At 37.5% G+C, this 17,327-nt stretch overlaps 1 protein-coding gene across 4 annotated transcripts; it reads right to left on the bottom strand.

Moving 5' to 3' along the window:
• Positions 1–17: 17 nt before the first annotated feature.
• Positions 18–16,217, bottom strand: LOC107724889 (mitogen-activated protein kinase 4-like). 4 transcript variants are annotated; one of them, XM_016533974.1, is made up of 8 exons: positions 16,021–16,217; positions 13,594–13,667; positions 12,561–13,141; positions 7,887–8,031; positions 6,578–6,739; positions 6,306–6,507; positions 2,755–3,720; positions 18–74 (listed from the first exon to the last, which is right to left on the bottom strand). In XM_016533974.1, coding segments are annotated over exons 3-8 (2,019 nt in total). In that variant the 5' UTR covers positions 13,104–13,141; positions 13,594–13,667; positions 16,021–16,217; the 3' UTR covers positions 18–73. The 4 variants fall into 4 exon arrangements, with proteins under 4 accessions (XP_016389460.1, XP_016389461.1, XP_016389459.1 ...); XM_016533975.1 differs by lacking the exon at positions 18–74 and having other exon boundaries at positions 2,245–2,809; positions 2,849–3,720; XM_016533973.1 differs by lacking the exon at positions 18–74 and having other exon boundaries at positions 2,245–3,720; positions 15,796–16,217.
• Between the last annotated feature and the right edge of the window lie 1,110 nt (positions 16,218–17,327).

The raw sequence follows: 17,327 nt of genomic DNA, 5'->3' as shown, positions 1-17,327 counted from the left end.
CAACACAGCAACCAGTGGTGCGGGTTTGGTGTGGGACTATCTGTTTGGCCAACTAGTGGAAGATGGGGGGAAATCTATAAAAAAATTTTTTTAGAAATACCCTATGCAAAGACATATTTGACAGCCATGAATAATATTTCAGACAAAAGTGTACAATGACGGGGTTATTGAGATTGAGTGGGTCAGACTAATCTATACCAAAGTTCCAGTCAACTTGAATGGGACAATACTGAAATATCTTCCGAAATTCACATTTAAATAACATACTTTAAATCAGCAACAAAATGTCCCATATACATGGTGGCCACCTTATGTGGAATGAAACATCTTTTTCTAGTCCACTGAAATGACTGGAGTCTTTATTTCATTGTGAGTGAAAACTTTAAATATGTTTATCAAAAGTGCCATTTTTTTAGCCAACATGGGAAAAAAAAATACTCGTGTTACACACTTCTATTAATTATTTAATAAATAATAAACAAAAAAATGAGGCAGACTAAATTTATTCAACGACAATGACAAAATTAAAAGATATAGCCTTCACTCTTGCTCAATGCTTTTAGTAAGTTTAGTAGCTGTCAAACAATTAATCGCATCCAAAATAAAAGTTTTTGTGTACATAATATATGTGTGTGTACTGTGTATATTTATGATGTATATATATATATATATATATATATATATATAAATACACACACATACATATATATAAGAAAAATATGTTACATTTATATGTTATATATATTTATATATGATATAATTTATATGAATATAAATATATACATGCATACATATACACATACATATATATATACATACACATACATATATATACATATACATATATATACATATACATACACTCACCGGCCACTTTATTAGGTACACCTGTTCAATTGCTTGGTAACACAAATTGCTAATCAGCCAATCACATGGCAGCAACTCAATGCATTTAGGCATCTAGATGTGGTGAAGACGACTTGCTGAAGGTCAAACCGAGCATCAGAATGGGGAAGAAAGGGGATTTAAGTGACTTTGAACGTGGAATGGTTGTTGGTGCCAGACGGGCTGGTCTGAGTATTTCAAAAACTGCTGATCTACTGGGATTTTCACGCACAACCATCTCTAGGGTTTACAGAGAATGGTCCGAAAAAGAGAAAATATCCAGTGAGCGGCAGTTGTGTGGACGAAAATGCCTTGTTGATGTCAGAGGTCAGAGGAGAATGGGCAGACTGGTTAGAGATGATAGAAAGGCAACAGTAACTCAAATAACCACTCGTTACAACCAAGGTATGCAGAATACCATCTCTGAACGCACAACACGTCGAACCCTGAAGCAGATGGGCTACAGCAGCAGAAGACCACACCGGGTGCCGCTCCTGTCAGCTAAGAACAGGAAACAGAGGCTACAATTCGCACAGGCTCACCAAAATTGGACAATAGAAGATTGGAAAAGCATTGCCTGGTCTGATGAGTCTCGATTTCTGCTGCGACATTCAGATGGTAGGGTCAGAATTTGGCGTAAAGAACATGAAAGCATGGATCCATCCTGCCTTGTCTCAATGGTTCAGGCTGGTGGTGGTGGTGGTGGTGTAATGGTGTGGGGGATATTTTCTTGGCACACTTTGGGCCCCTTCGTACCAATTGAGCATCGTTTAAACGCCACAGCCTACCTGAGTATTGTTGCTGACCATGTCCATCCCTTTATGACTACAGTGTACCCATCTTCTGATGGCTACTTCCAGCAGGATAATGCACCATGTCACAAAGCTCAAATCCTCTCAGACTGGTTTCTTGAACATGGCAATGAGTTCACTTTACTCAAATGGCCTCCACAGTCACCAGATCTCAATCCAATAGAGCACCTTTGGGATATGGTGGAACGGGAGATTCTCATCATGGATGTGCAGCCGACAAATCTGCAGCAACTGCGTGATGCTATCATGTCAATAATGGACCAAAATCTCTGAGGAATGTTTCCAACACCTTGTTGAATCTATGCCACGAAGAATTACGGCAGTTCTGAAGGCAAAAGGGGGTCCAACCCGGTACTAGCAAGGTGTACCTAATAAAGTGGCCAGTGAGTGTATATACATAATAAATATACAGTACACACACTATGTAAACAAAAACTTTTATTTTGGATGCAAGTAATCGCGATTAATCATTTGACAGCACTATAATTAAATAAAACATTTTAGCTTTAAATTTACAGAGTGCCTAAAGAGATATAGTTATGGGAAAAATTAGTTGGGAGGAAAAAAATATACTTGCACATTTTCATAAGAAACTTGCAAAATTTCTCTAACAAAATTGTGTTTTAAATTGTAGTTTTTAATTTATTCACCTAAAAGATTTAAAATGGAATAGTTCAGAGAAATGTGGGCAATCAAACATGAGAGCACACAGATGTCTCGCAAAAACTAATTTGAGAGAATGCAAAAGTTTTTCGGAAGAACAGAAGTTTTTGTTGGTTTTTCGAGAGAGAAAGTTTCATAAGGGAAGAAAAAAGATTTCCCATCACCATGTGCCCTCAAGGCTCCAATCAAATCCTATTTGAGATCTCGGATGTTGTTTTGCCAGGTTATCCTCATTCTAGAGGTAAATACAGAATCATAGCTTCAGGTAATAAATCAAAATTCTCCCCCCCCCAAAAAAAAAACCCTCAAAAGGTCCGCGGTGTTCACATTGATTCATTCCACCTTAAGTTGCACTAAAAAGCAAACTAATTAAAAAGTCAAAGATCTCCTCTACCAGTGCTCTTTATGACACCCATGAGCCTTGACCATCTCAGGCGTTGGAGTTTGTGTTCTGGAGGGTCTGTGATCTGAGACGTTGCGAACATGACTAATGCTGCCCGATTTGGGAGCGTCCGGGTTCTCCGCTGGTACCTCACTCTGACTACACAGCCTCAGAGCCTGAGAGATAAACACGTCCAGGTCAAAATGTTCTTCCCCGGAAGGATCCATCTGTGAGGGCTCTTCATCGTTTTCACAACGTATGGAGGAAGACGGGTAATTTGATGAACCGTGATGAGGCGAGGAAGGAGAAGTGGGCAGCAGAGACGGAGGAGCGGTGAAGAACGGGTTAGGACTCCTCCTGCTGTCGTGAGGGCTGGACAGTTGCAAAGCCGCTGGGATTTGCATGTGAGAATGAGGCAGCATTGTAGGAGACAGCGGCTGAGGAGGTGAACACGGGGAGGTGAGAGCTTCTTGAGGAGAACCGGGCGAGTGGAGTCCAGACTGCGTGCTCTCCACCCAGCGCGAGATCTCCTGGAACAGATCTCCAGGCTCGGCGAGAAGCTTCTCCACACTGCCCCCTCTTGGAGCAGACATGCTGTTGTGCCTCCAGTGAGACAGGTCCAGTATTAGCTTGGGTTCAGAGTAGTGCTGCGGCTTCCCTTCCCGCCACGCGATCTTATCCAGGTAGGACGGAGAGCCCACTTTGTAATCGCAGGAGCGGCCGCAGTCCAGCTCCGTGAACTGGCTGCAGACACGCTCCAGAGACGAGTGGGACTGCTCCAGGAATCGCTCTGCGGAGCTGCTGTGGGAGTATTTGCGAGGGTCTACCTGAGCCTCCTCGATGTGGGCCGCTGAACTCGCTCGTGGATCTCTTTGAACTTCGTCGTCTTCCGCCTCTCCCAGTTCAGAGACGCTCTGCATGCAGCCGCACTGCTCCTGCTGCGGCCAATAAGCATCTGATGACAGACTCCCATCATACCTGAGAAAAAAGTGCATACACAGTTTTAGCACACATATGAACATTTTTTATAATTTACAATGAGGTGCATATTGGCAATTAGTCAGAGCGTTATTTAAATTAATGTTTTAGGTTAAAAACACCTCAATCTCTTTTTCCACAGTTTTTTTTAAATTGCATTAATTGAGTTTTTTTTTTATAAAACATTAAGTTTTAAAATGTAAGGAACTGTATCACCAGCATAAACAATAAAAAATTAATTAAAACATTTTATATTAATAACTTTTATTAAAACAAGCATTATTAAATAAGATTTGCAAACCATACTTCTTTTTTTATAATTTTGTGTATTTATTTACTGGATTAACATTAAAAATACATAAAAGAACACAGTACTGTTCAAAAGTTTGCGGTCACTAAGAATAAAATGAATACTTTTATTTAGCAAAGACACCTTAAATTGATCAAAAGTGACAGTAAAGACAGTAAAAAATTTATCTGTCACATAAAAGCTTTTTTTTTGTTTGTTTTTTACTTTCTATTCATCAAAGAATCCTGAAAAAAATGTATCATGTTTTCCACAAAAAATATTAGGCAGCACAACTGTTTTCGACATCGTTTCTTGAGCATCAAATCAGCATATTAGAATGATTTCTAAAAGATCGTGTGACACTAAAGACTGGAGTAATGATGCTGAAAATTCAGCTTTGCATCACAGAAATAAATTATAGGTTGAAAAATAGAAAACCTTTTACTTGGTGAACATTTTTATCAACCAACAGTTAACACAAGCTTGGTGTTGACTAATGTGATCAAATTAATCGAGCTTGTCTATGCTATCAAATATTTTAACTTCTGTCCGACTCCAGACCAATGGAATTGCATTACTTTTAAGCACAAATTTTATGTTTGCAAACAAAGGATTACTGGTGGTAATGAAGACCATCTGTGGCATAGACATTCATTTCTTTTCAACAGCCACATTTATACACTTGGTCAAAATAATTGAACATTTCAAAAGTTCATTTCTGTTGCTGATCTTTGGTGTCAGCTAACAAGCTTGTTCACCTCCCACTGCTGGCTGTGATCAGTAATGGAAGCGCTTCTGTCAGATGCGCCCATATGGCCACATAGAGGACAACAATGACATTCTTATTAAGTTGTCACAGAGTCCGCTTTCAGATATAATTATGCAGGGGTTTCATAAGTTTCTATTTGAACAGCATTCTACATCACCGATAGGTCCTCGGGGCATTTCAGTACCATCTGTGTAAACTGCCTTTTACATGACCCTTGTTTTCACTCTTCTAACGTTTATGTATCCACAAACTTTTAACGATCAAACTTTCATCACTGAAGAAGTATCAAAGAACGAATGCAGACTTTAATTTGTTCTCCAAAACTTAAACTCTTTTTCCCCCCTTGGTTTCATTATGCTCTAGTACTCAAGTACTGCATTTTATTGGGTTATAAAGTTTCGTTTGTTTATTTTTTTAATGTTCTTTTAAAAGTATTGCACATTGCACCCACAGGGTAACAACCCCATTTCTTTGCTTAACACATATATGATGGTAAAATGCTTAATAATAACAAAAAAAACGATAAAAGCTTTATCTTGGTCATAATATGTCCTGGTATACATTTTAACATATTTTTGGGCTTTGTACTGTACATAATTTGGAGAACGCATTTTTTCCCCCTTTTTGCTATGGCGAGCCTCAGAAAGAAATAATATTCACATTTGTTAGTGAGTAATCTTCATATCAAAGTCATATAATTTTTTTTTATTATGAGAAATATGTTTGTTGCCAAGAAGCAACATTGAGTGACAGTGGAACGGTTGCTGTAGAACATAATTGCCATTATCATACAGAAAATTCACATAACATTAAAATATAATTTACGTCGTCGCCGATAGCCTCGTGGGCAGCGCGTCGACATGTAGCGCCATAGCGCTTCGGGCGTCCCGTGTTCGAGTCCCGGCTCGTGGACCTTTCCCGATCCCATTCCCCCTCTCTCCCACTTCGCTTCCTGTCTCACTACTATCCTATCAATAAAAGTCAAAAACGCCAAAAAAAAAATCTTTAAAAAAATATATATATAATTTACATTTTTCACAATTTTAAACTGTAATAATATTTCATAAACCCTACTGTTTTTACTGCACTTCTGATTAAATATATAGCTTCTTTGGAAAATATTTTTAAAAATGCTACTTTTGAACAGTAGTGTCTGAATTATTTAATTTAAATTATTTACAATTTCTTCTTATTATTAATTTATTTTGTTTTTTAAATTCTTTTTGTAACAAGGTGCTAGAAATATTTTTTTTAACATTTCATTTATAATACATGCAACTAGAGTAATTATTAAACATGGTAGGAATGTGGATTGTACTTTATTTGAAACTTTACATTTAATTTATGAAATCAAAATTAAGTTTGCTCAGCTATATAGATTGCATTCTTTATAAAAGATCAAGAGTGTTTTCAAAACGGTCACAGATCTGTGTCAGCAACACTGGAACTGGAACAAATGCCATCATCGGGAGAGAAAAGCTTGAACTCTGGGTGTTGGTAAGTCTGAGAGGCTCGTGTGTGACATACCTGTCCCAGTGGGAGCTGAGCGCGTGACCGTGCTCGGTGACCAGACTGTCCTCCAGCTCGTCCTCTATGTGAAAAGGCTGCAAGGAGACAGGCTCATCCTGAGGACACGAGTATCTCTGCAGGTATAGATGAGACAAAGCCGCTTCTGCTGTCAGCCGGTCCATGGGATTAAAGGTGAGGATACACTCCAGGAAATCAATGTCTGAAATGTGGAGACCGTGAATAATGCTGTTGATGTATCACATATTTAAAAAAATATATGCTCAGCTTACCTTTGTCCTCCACCTCTGGCAATAGTTTTCTGAGTGACCTCTTGACCTCCCACCCTTGACCTACAAAACAGGGCATGACCTTCAGCAGTTCCTGTCTGTCCTCCTCTCTAATAACAGGCACGGTGTCCAAAATCAGCTGCATCTGCTCCAGTTCATGAGCACCTTAGAGAAGAGAAACAAACAGAGTCGTCGGTACCTTATAGGCACAATATGTAATTTTCGCCGCTAGAGGGTGCGTATTCAAAATAAAAAAAAGCTCCGTGTCACTAGTTAAAATTGCTTATTTCTCTGGATTTAAACATTCTTCGAAACATTTGGGATAATGTAAGTACACAAGTCAGCGAAATATATAACACTGTTCTAGTGGTTTTTGGATATTTTAATAAAAAAAATCTTACATATTGTGCCTTTAATGTTATCATCAATACAATTGTTTTATATCTTGACACTGCTTTTTTTGCATGTATTGATGCTTTGGCAGTATTGCATGCACAACAATCATGCAATGAAGCAGGGTGAGGCTGAAAGCCGTCGAAGCGAAACGAGGCTGCTGAATGAGCGTGACACACGGCTCAAAAGCAGCGGAGCTTTTATTATGCTACAGTCGACTGCTTCCGCTCCTTCCGGTCGTGCACATGTGGGAAAAAAAGCAGCGCTGTTTTATCATACTAGATACATTTGAAAGTTCTGTTATTATGCTACTGTGTGCGGTCGTCACCGGTCTAATAAAACGCACAACATATTAAAGCGTCTTTGGTGTTTCCATGTTTTCTTTGGTGTTTCCGGAAATCGAGAGGTTATGACGTCATTGGCAGGCAACACAATGACACTATGGACACGGTCCGTGTCACTAGTTAAAATTGCTTATTTCTCTGGATTTAAACATTCTTCGAAACATTTGGGATAATGTAAGTACACAAGTCAGCGAAATATATAACACTGTTCTAGTGGTTTTTGGATATTTTAATAAAAAAAATCTTACATATTGTGCCTTTAATGTTATCATCAATACAATTGTTTTATATTATTGACACTGCTTTTTTTGCATGTATTGATGCTTTGGCAGTATTGCATGCACAACAATCATGGTAAGGTACAACTGTGAAACTGAAATAGAAAGCGATTGATGCGTCAGGTCTCAACGTCTATTTTTACTTTACCACCTATAGCCACTAGAGGACGCTCTAAGACTAGTCTGGATAATGAAGATTGATGTTCTTGTTTTTCAAGTGAACCCACAAGATCTATAGAGCAATAGAAACACTAATGACGACCCTTTGCTCATTACTGAGCGCTGTTCTAGTCTTACCTGCAAACAGCATGCGGCCTGTGAGCATCTCAGCCAGAATGCAGCCTGCGGCCCACATATCAATTGCTTTAGTGTAGTTATTTGGAGACAGCAGCAGTCTTGGTGAACGGTACCATTTAGTGACCATTCCTTCTGACAGATATCCCTGCAGAGAAAACAAAATGCAATTGCCATCCATATATTACATTCATAACTATTAAATGGTGTACTTAACATGATAACAGCCATTTTTATTGTCGTTTTTGGAGGTAGACAGCCTTAAAAAAAATGGTCCAAGATTCTTCATTTAAACAGCAAATTAATAAACCTAATATAATTTATATAAATATATATTATACTGTTAATTGTACATACATACATGTATATAATGTTTTACTGCATTTACAAATAAATGCAGCCATATTATTTTGATTCAAAATAACTGTTTTTAGTTTTAATGCATTTTAAAACGTAAGCTGATTTTTTCATGAACTTTCAGAAATCATTCTAATATGCTGGTTTGATACTCAAGAAACATTTCTTTATTATTATCTGTTTTGACAACAGTTGTGAGCTTTTTTAATAATTATGTGAATCCTGATTTTTTTTTTCAGGATTCTTTGATAAATAGAACGTTTAAAAGAACAGCATTTATTTAAAAATAAAATCTAATTTAGTAAATGTGTTGTATAAATATAAAAAAGTAGGGTGTAAAAAAGCCATGTGACTCAGCATCAGTGTAAAGTCTGATGAGAAGCAGCTGATGTACAGTAACCCTATGACTCCCAATACCCCCCTCCTACAATCTCCTTCAGCTCATCCTTCCTGCCGTCCTTCATCCTTTCCTCTTCTTTCTCACCTCCCACTCTCCCCCTGGGCCCAGGTGATGAATTATTTGTGAGATTTTAGCAGGCAGCCTCAGTAGGAGTCGCCTGCCTGCACTGCTAGCATATGTGGATCCAGATGCTTCTGTGAATCCAAGGTCCACTTATCTGTGATCCTCTTGATTTGGGAACTGAATGTTCCCTCCATGCTGAGAGGGGAACAGACGCTCTCAGCACTGAGTGGCAGGAACTCGCTCTGTGAATGGGTGAAAGGAACTACTGCCCTTAATTCACTGAAGCTCACTGCACACTCAGAGGTACAACGAAACACTGATGATTCTTTAGACTAAAACAACCAGGAGTATCATGCACCTATATTTTAGAGGGGCACAGGTGGCAGTCCAGGCTCATTTGGTATCTCTGGTATATGAGACATGACAAAAATATAAGGGTATTTTTCTCATAAGAGTAACTGTATATAGAAGGGGTGGGCGATATACCGGTATGTATTGAACGGGAGTTCTTTTTGCTGCTTTATAGACCTTGAACGGTTCAATACACACACTTGTATGTGTCAAAATGCCCGTCTATGCAAGTATCCTCGTAAACACAGTAGGTCTTAAGTGAAAGCAAACAGCTGAGAAAGAAAACACATGTGTAACAGTATATTGGATACGGGCAGCTCTTAAAGTGACAGCAGTCTAAAATTCCTGTTGTCAGTTATGTTAATCAAATCACTTTTGTAACTTTAATAATAAGAAATATACATTTAGTTTACACAGTGAAGAATATGCAGTTTTTATACATTTGACTACTTCATACAATGTATGTAGCATTTCTTATTTATTTGTTCTTCTGTAGTTATTTTGTCCTATTGATTGTAGTTAGTTTCTTATTCTTATTTAATCACTGACTATTTACTTGTCTTCAGTGAGCTTGAGTTTTTTAGGCTAGTATTAGTTATTTGTTATATTGACACTGGTGACAAGAATTTCTATGGTATCAAAAGTTTTGATACCATAAAGACCTTATGTAAAGCAAAAATAACTATATCGTGATTCGTGATATATATATCGTTACCGTGAAATAAAATTACTCATATGGTGACAAGATTTTGGTCATATCGTCCACACCTAGTATATAGGGATATATCCTCAAAAGTTAAACCACACTTAAAATGTATGAATCCCATTGCATTAGATAAAAAATATATATATCTGGAAAAATGCTAAAGCTTTTCTCAAACCTAACATAATTTTTCATTGGTTGATAATTTTTCATTGGTTGGTTATTCACATACACTACCATTCAAAAGTTCAGGTTTGTAATTGTTTTTTTTAATAAATTAATACTTTTGTTTCAGCAAGATGCATTTTTTTTTATCAAAAGTGACAGTAAACACATTTAAAATGTTACAAAATATTTATATTTCAAATAAATGCTCTGTCTTTCTACTCATCAAATAACGCTGGAAAAAGAAATATATCATGGTTTTCATACAAATATTAAGTAGTACAACATGGACAATAATATAATCGTTTTTTGAGCACCAAATCAGCATTAGTTGTTTATTTTGTACTTTTATTTGACTAGGATTGATACTAGGTTTAGCAAGATCTGGCAACACTACAGGTATTGTACTGTATACCAGCACATATTCCACTCATTTTTCCTAATCAGAAAATTTATGCTGAATACGTCTTAATCATTTTGCACAATATGTCTATTGTTTTATAGTTAAACATATAGAAAGCCTTTCTTTCTTAAAATGTCTTGCCTAAATGTTTGTGCAATAATAAGTGTGGCTAAAGTGTCCAAACACTTTTTGAAGCCACTGAAAAGAGAGCAGCTTTGACATTTTGATAATATATACATAGTTTGAGTGACATGAGAGCACAGGGATGCTGCTCTTATAGAGTCTGCAATCTCAGCTATCTTCCAATCAGTGCATGGCATTTTAAACAGGGCTCCTCAAAGAATAGTCCTAGTACTACTATAATTTCCTGGGCTGTTTTTATTCTAGCTGTTCCTAGAATAAACTATGACTATCCCCCTTCCCTGATCATTCACCCCACCTTGTTCTGTCTGACACAAAGCTCTCCATTCATGCTGTCCTCCCAGTCTGCTAGTATTACACAGTGAGCTCTGCTAAATAATACAGAAGCACAATGAGACAGTAAAGTGCCACATTAATCTTTCAGCTCCCATAACATCAAGATAATTGTTCATAATTATTGTGTAACGCAATAGTATAATGTTAAAGTTTGAACACATCTATGAGCAATGCACGGAAATATGAAGTAACTATAGATTGTAGTTGTTCTTAGGCCACCAGGATCAAGCAGGCAATAATATCTGCATAAAACAAACCATTATGCCCAAAAAATGCTTCAATAAACAAAAAATCTTTATCAATCAACAGGTTTGAATGCATTATTTGGTGTACAAAATTGAAAGCATGGGAGAAGGTTTTGTGCAAGACCGAAAAACAATAACAAGTCAACAAAGAATATTCTAAACTATACAGACTGCTTTAAAATTACTTACATATGCATAATAATATAGGAAATTGTTAAACCTCATGTAGTATAGCAGATACTACTGCTTAAAGGGATAGTTCACCCAAAAAATGAAAATATTGTATCAAAATTTACTCACACCCATGTCGTTCCAAACCTGTTTGCAAGAAGACATTTTGAAGAATCTTGATAACTAAACAGTTTCAGTTTCAGCTTTGGAATAACATTAGGTTGAGTAAATGATGACAGAATTTTTTGGGTGAACTATCCCTTTAAGACTCATTTGTAGCTGCCTAGACTTATGACAATAAAAAAAACTATGAAAAGATTGATTGAAAGCAGATAATCTAAAGTACTTCTGTTCCTAAGGAGGTTACGTTGAAGATGAAGCTGTAAATGGATTAATGTCATTATCTTAACAGCCTGCAGCTCATGATAATTGATAGGAAATGTGATTCTGCTAATCAAGGCCAGACTGTAACTGCAGGGTGAACCACAGTGAAAGCTCACATGACAGTACTATACTTACTAACATCTAAAAGTGCCCCAAAATAAACTAAAATAACCAATTCTTCACAGTATTACTCAGTGTGAACCACACTCTTACATAAAGTAGTAGCGGTACCATTACCCTTATACTTTCCTTATACTTGGTAACCTAATAATTACCCTGGTATTTACAATGTACTTCAAAGAATACCCTGCAACATTTCCAAAAATATGGTATATGTGGTACATATAAAAAAAAAAATCCACCAAAACTGCATAGTGTAATCCAAGACTACTTAATAAACATCTCGATCGGCTTTGATAGGATCAATACTGACTTATTTTGACCAATAACAATACAAATTATTTTCATGTTTAAGTGAATATATATGAAGAATTGAAGAATTTTCTTGCAAAGTTGCTATTTCTATCTATGCAAATTTATATTAGTTTTGTGTTAATGTCTAACAGCTAATTATTATTTGATAATTGTTATTGTAATTATTATCTCTGCTTCTGTAATAAAATATTGAATCAGCATTAATATTCAATAAAACCATAATATGCAGAGATTTTTTTCTTTTCTTTTTTTTTTTGGAAAGTTGCCGTTTTGATCAAAACAAATGTATATTATTTTTGGGAAATTTAAGAACGAATGGATGTTAAAAAGTTACCTGTGAATACAGGTGACCATTTATCAGTAGACCTATTACTACAGCACCGATAACCAATAAAGTTGGAATGTATACTTCTATTAGGTACAACTGTATTATTTCTGTACCTATTTATATACGTGCTATTCCTCCTAGTGAGTGAAGCTGTACGTGCCGCAGTGACACCTGCCCTGCTGCTGTGACTCTTACCTTGTGTGAGTAATGTGGGTCGACAATGCGAGCCAGACCGAAGTCTCCAATCTTCAGCAGCATTTGCTCAGTGTTGATAAAGATGTTCGCTGGCTTGAGGTCACGGTGCAGCACGTTGGCCGAGTGGATGAACTTGAGCCCGCGAAGCAGCTGATAAAAGAGCAGGGTGGCGTGTTCTGCTGGCAACGGCCCTTGCTCCAGTAACCGTGCCAGGTCAGTTTTCATACACTCTTGCACAATGTATATCGCTGACACATGGGTCAGGTCACGCGGTAAAGGGTGACCGGACGGCCCCAACAAGTCATACACCCGGACGATGTTCTCATGCTGCAGGCGGCGGGTGATCTTCACCTCTCTCAGAGCGTGTTTTACGCTGACGGCATCTCGCATGACCAGCTTCTTGACCGCCACACGCAGGCCGCTGCGCCTGTCCACCGCAGAGAGGACGAGGCCAGACGCTCCCGTGCCAAGAGGACGCAGATCCTGGTAATGTCGCCCCAGGTCAAAGCCATATCGGAATGGGGATGTAGTCTGCCAAGCCATAGCTTAGAGAGGAGCAATTGGGCATTGCCTGCGAGAGGCTGCAGAGAGTGAGGAGAATGATAAATGACCAAATAATGCAATATTCTATTACAAAGCTATAAAAAAAACACTAGATTATTTTTATTACAATCTACAATTCAAACCACAGCTGCATGATGCAAAAATTAACCCTTCTTCTCGAAGAGAGATATCTTAAATCACAGTTGCACACTATCAAAGCAATGGGGGCACAGTCCTGGATGGAATACAACTCAACACCCTGGTACAGGGCAAGTGTTTCCATAGCAACATCCCACAGTCAGTCAGTGCCTGCTGCACACCGCAAACACTCTGAAACGCAGTCTCCCAGGATTCATCTCTACCCCAAAAACACTCCATGTTATATTCAAACTCAATTACACTCCTGCACTGGAGTTGGAGGTTCTCTGATATCTGACTTTAATGTTAGCGGCAGGTGAGTTTCATTTATAATCTAAGAGCTTTCACTTGCCGTCTCCGGCTCCAGGCTGTCCTGTTCCCTCCATGCTTCTCACGCAGCTATGTGTCATGCTTCTTATGCATCCCCTTCAATGGAGAAAAGGAAAGAGAGAGACAGAGAGCAGCTGTATCATTAAATACTGATCACAATTACAATAAAAACAGGAACTGGTATGGTTTAGAAATACTACCAAATGCAAATTTTTACATTCATAGTTTTTAAAATGTTTCAGCTTGGTGGTTTTCTACATTGTTATACAAAATATGCATCTCACTTAAAAACTGTTTCTTGTTTTCCAACTCAGTTGGTTAAAATGAACTCCTTTGCCTTTAGCTGGCTCTTAGTGCCCACACACTTTTTCAGCGGCCCTTGAGCCGGAAGTTTTTCTCCCATTCATTTTTCCCATAGGGATTTAAAAACGTCTTATTATCCATGAACCAAACCAGCCAGCTACGTATGAGCGAATAAAAAAAAAGAATAGGCCTATTTGAAAATTGGACAAAAGCACAAAGGTACAAGACAATCTACTACAATCCCATTTAAAGCACTGCAAATGACAATCAAATTAAAAAGATGGAGAAATAAATGGAGAATAAAATATTAAAATATTGCTTTAAAGATGTTAATTGCATATATAGAAACAACATATTTTATTTTATACATATGCATATACAGTATACACAAATATTAAGGTATTTTGAGAGCCTAGGGAGACTAACTCGATTCTGTCATTCGCAGTGCCTCATGGGAGTGGGTGGGCGCTATAGAGTTATTTTGGTACAACTTACTTGTATCAGTTTCTGACTGGTGGAGGTTACTTTGCAGAATCATGGGTAATATAGTTTTCATTCCGCTGTTAAACACGATTATTTAACAGAATAAGTTTGAAAAATAAAATCGTCAAAATAGATTGAGCAGACTGACGGCTTCAACAAAAGCACATAGTAGTCTTGAATGTCTTTAAACAATAGAACTGTGTTTAAAGTTAAATAAGTTATCATTAAAATCAATTGTCCTATGGAGAAAATTAATGGAATATTTACTTCGCAACCGACTGTTGCACTCTATGCTACTACTACTTTTTTACTCTGTACTGACACCTATTGGCCTGAATGCATGCTGTAAATAAAAATGCACGTTTTTTTATTTACAACTGCAGCTTCTCCACAACCAAGCTGTTTGTTTATATATATATATATATATACAGTGGGTACGGAAAGTATTAAATGATTTTAGCAAATGGCTGCAATATAAAAAAGAGTGAAAAATTTAAGGGGGTCTGAATACTTTCCGTACCCACTGTGTATATATATATATATACTTTTTTTTTTTTATGTTTTTTCTTTTTCTCTCATACTACACACCTCCATGTAATAGACATTGGCCATTGCTTGTTTAGTTTAGATGTACTTGTATTGTTTATGCTTTGTAAAGAGCATTGAGCACTAATTAAAATAGTTATATAAAGTTAACATTATAAGTATTAGTATTATATATAGGCCTACAGTAACTTGTCAATTTGCATAACACCACAGGTCATGTGATGTCAACATGCTAGCACCCATAAGGGGATGGACCCGTTCCTGTAGAATAAAAAAAGCTTTTCCTGAACACATACGTTACCTATGTACCTATGTATAGGTAGAGATAGTACCTATCTCTTATGATAATTTAATGATTTAAAAAAAAATGTGCTGAGTGCACGGAAGAATCTAGTAGAAACCAGTGAGCCAAACTTTATAAATAATGCATATGACTATGGCGCTGACCGTGCATGCGGATGCAGTTTATTGTTGAACGTTAGAACAAAATGTATTCATTTATTCTGCTTAATGATGTTATTGTTCATATTTATGATAACGTAAAATAACAAAAACGGAGAACTTGTTAAGCCAGTGAATGAAGGCTAGAAAGCACAAATGAAGCTTGTGGGTCCAGCTGAACACACAATAGGCAGCGCTGCATTCATTCGCCTTTGTGTGACAATAGTAACGCCTGTATTTGGCTCTGAAATTGAACGGATACATACACAAACCCGTGCGCATTATAGTACAGAATAACAGCAGTTTCACTCGCAAGTGTATTCAGAAGTGACAAAAGAGCCTATACACGTATGAAACATAGTATAAAATCAGATTTTGACAACACTATCTTCTTATCTTCCGGCCCATCCGGAAAAAACTACAAAGGCAGCGATGCTCCTGGATCTCTTACCGTCGCCTGCCTTTGTCAGATGCTCCACGGGTCTGCTCTATTTGTGTTGAAAAAAAGAAAAACGAACAGTTTTCCATCGGGAAAGTGGTGTTTTCGTAGTTCAGAGTTTGTTATTGAATCTTGGCACTGGTGCAGTCCGGTAGATGGAGGTTTTAGTCTGTCAGTTTGCTGCTGCTGCCGTGAGGAATTTTCCGTGTGTTATCAGAGAATAATATTAGATCTTACCCTCGATAGTGTCACCGGGAGAAACCGCCGAGAGAGCGTTCCTTTGAGACACACTGCATTTGTTCGGCTGCCAGTGTCCCTCTTCCAGTGTGGATCTACAAGCTTTTCTTTGGCAAAACTCGTTGGTGTCCCCTTGATGACGTCACGCCCTCCCCGTCCATCAGACGGTGATCCTGACACCTGCGCGCTCGTGCAGGACAAACACATCAGTGCTCTGGCATCAGGTCTGCAGGTGGGCTTGGGTGCTCAGGGCATCTGTTTGTGACATCTAAGTGCTTCACTCCACGGACTCACTATTTTTCAAAGTTAATTTTTATTGATAAAAATATTACTAGGTGCAGACACTAAATGCGGTCCTTTTTGTCTATGTATATTGAAAAAAATGTTTTTTTATTTGTAGGCTATTTCATAGCAAAGTTTGTACACTGTAAAATTTTTCAAAACAAAAAATACAGTAAAACAAACTTTATTACATTACTAGGCTGACACGACAGTACGTGCAATTTCACTTATATTTATATAATTTGTATAATCAATACATTTATAATGTAAAAATAATATAAAGATTTTATATATATTATATGCATTAGTGAGAGCGATTGCGTATGTGAATCTCTCTACTAGTAGTTAAGCTGTGGGATTTATTTATTAAGAAATATATGCTTGAACTTTTCAGTTTCTAAGCTATTTTATTGAGAAATCACAGAACAGTGTTGACAACACATTTCCGCGCTGAATGATTCTGTGCGCGTGATGTACGAGCTACTGTCTGTAGCCTATGTGTGTGCGTTACAGTGCCGCAGCGCATTAGATTAGAACGGCGATTAATTTATCTGTACAATAAGCTGTTTAAAACGTGCATTCTCCCGTTCAATTTCGAGCATCCAGTAATATAATCACACGTCTTGTGGAGCGTTTTCAGAGCATGCATTTATTTGTCATTTGAACTGTTTGGAAACGGAGCGTAAATGTGGAAGTCCTTCAAAGATTTCTTATCCTGTTGCGCCCTCTATAGGACCAGCGACTAGTCGACGTCAAGCTTAACGCGTCACGGCAGAGCATTGAAGTCGACTAGTCGATTAGTCTGTGCAACCCCTAGTATGTAAACAAAAACTTTTTATACAGTGAAACTTAATTGGTTGACTGTTACATTACTATATATGATTTCAAGGTCTCTCTCTCTCTCTCTCTCTCTCTCTCTCTCTCTCTGTGTGTGTGTGTGTGTGTGTGTGGTCCTGGTAAACCCTACATTATGGGGACAAAATCATAAATCATACAGAATGAAGTTTTTGAAAATCTAAAAATGC

The sequence above is a fragment of the Sinocyclocheilus rhinocerous genome, unplaced genomic scaffold (genome assembly GCF_001515625.1).
Source record: "Sinocyclocheilus rhinocerous isolate Xijiao unplaced genomic scaffold, SAMN03320098_v1.1 scaffold515, whole genome shotgun sequence".
In the NCBI taxonomy this organism is placed as follows: Eukaryota; Metazoa; Chordata; class Actinopteri; order Cypriniformes; family Cyprinidae; genus Sinocyclocheilus; species Sinocyclocheilus rhinocerous.
This window is presented reverse-complemented; position numbering and strand designations above follow the sequence as displayed.

Coding starts and splice junctions, on each gene's coding strand:
- LOC107724889 (XM_016533973.1), bottom strand. CDS start 13,103: ATGGCTTGGCAGACTACATCCCCATTCCGATATGGCTTTGACCTGGGG. Junction 6,508..6,577: donor GCCAGAGGTGGAGGACAAAG/GTAAGCTGAGCA, acceptor TCCACATTTCAG/ACATTGATTTCCTGGAGTGT. Junction 3,721..6,305: donor CTCAGCTCCCACTGGGACAG/GTATGTCACACA, acceptor CTTTTTTCTCAG/GTATGATGGGAGTCTGTCAT.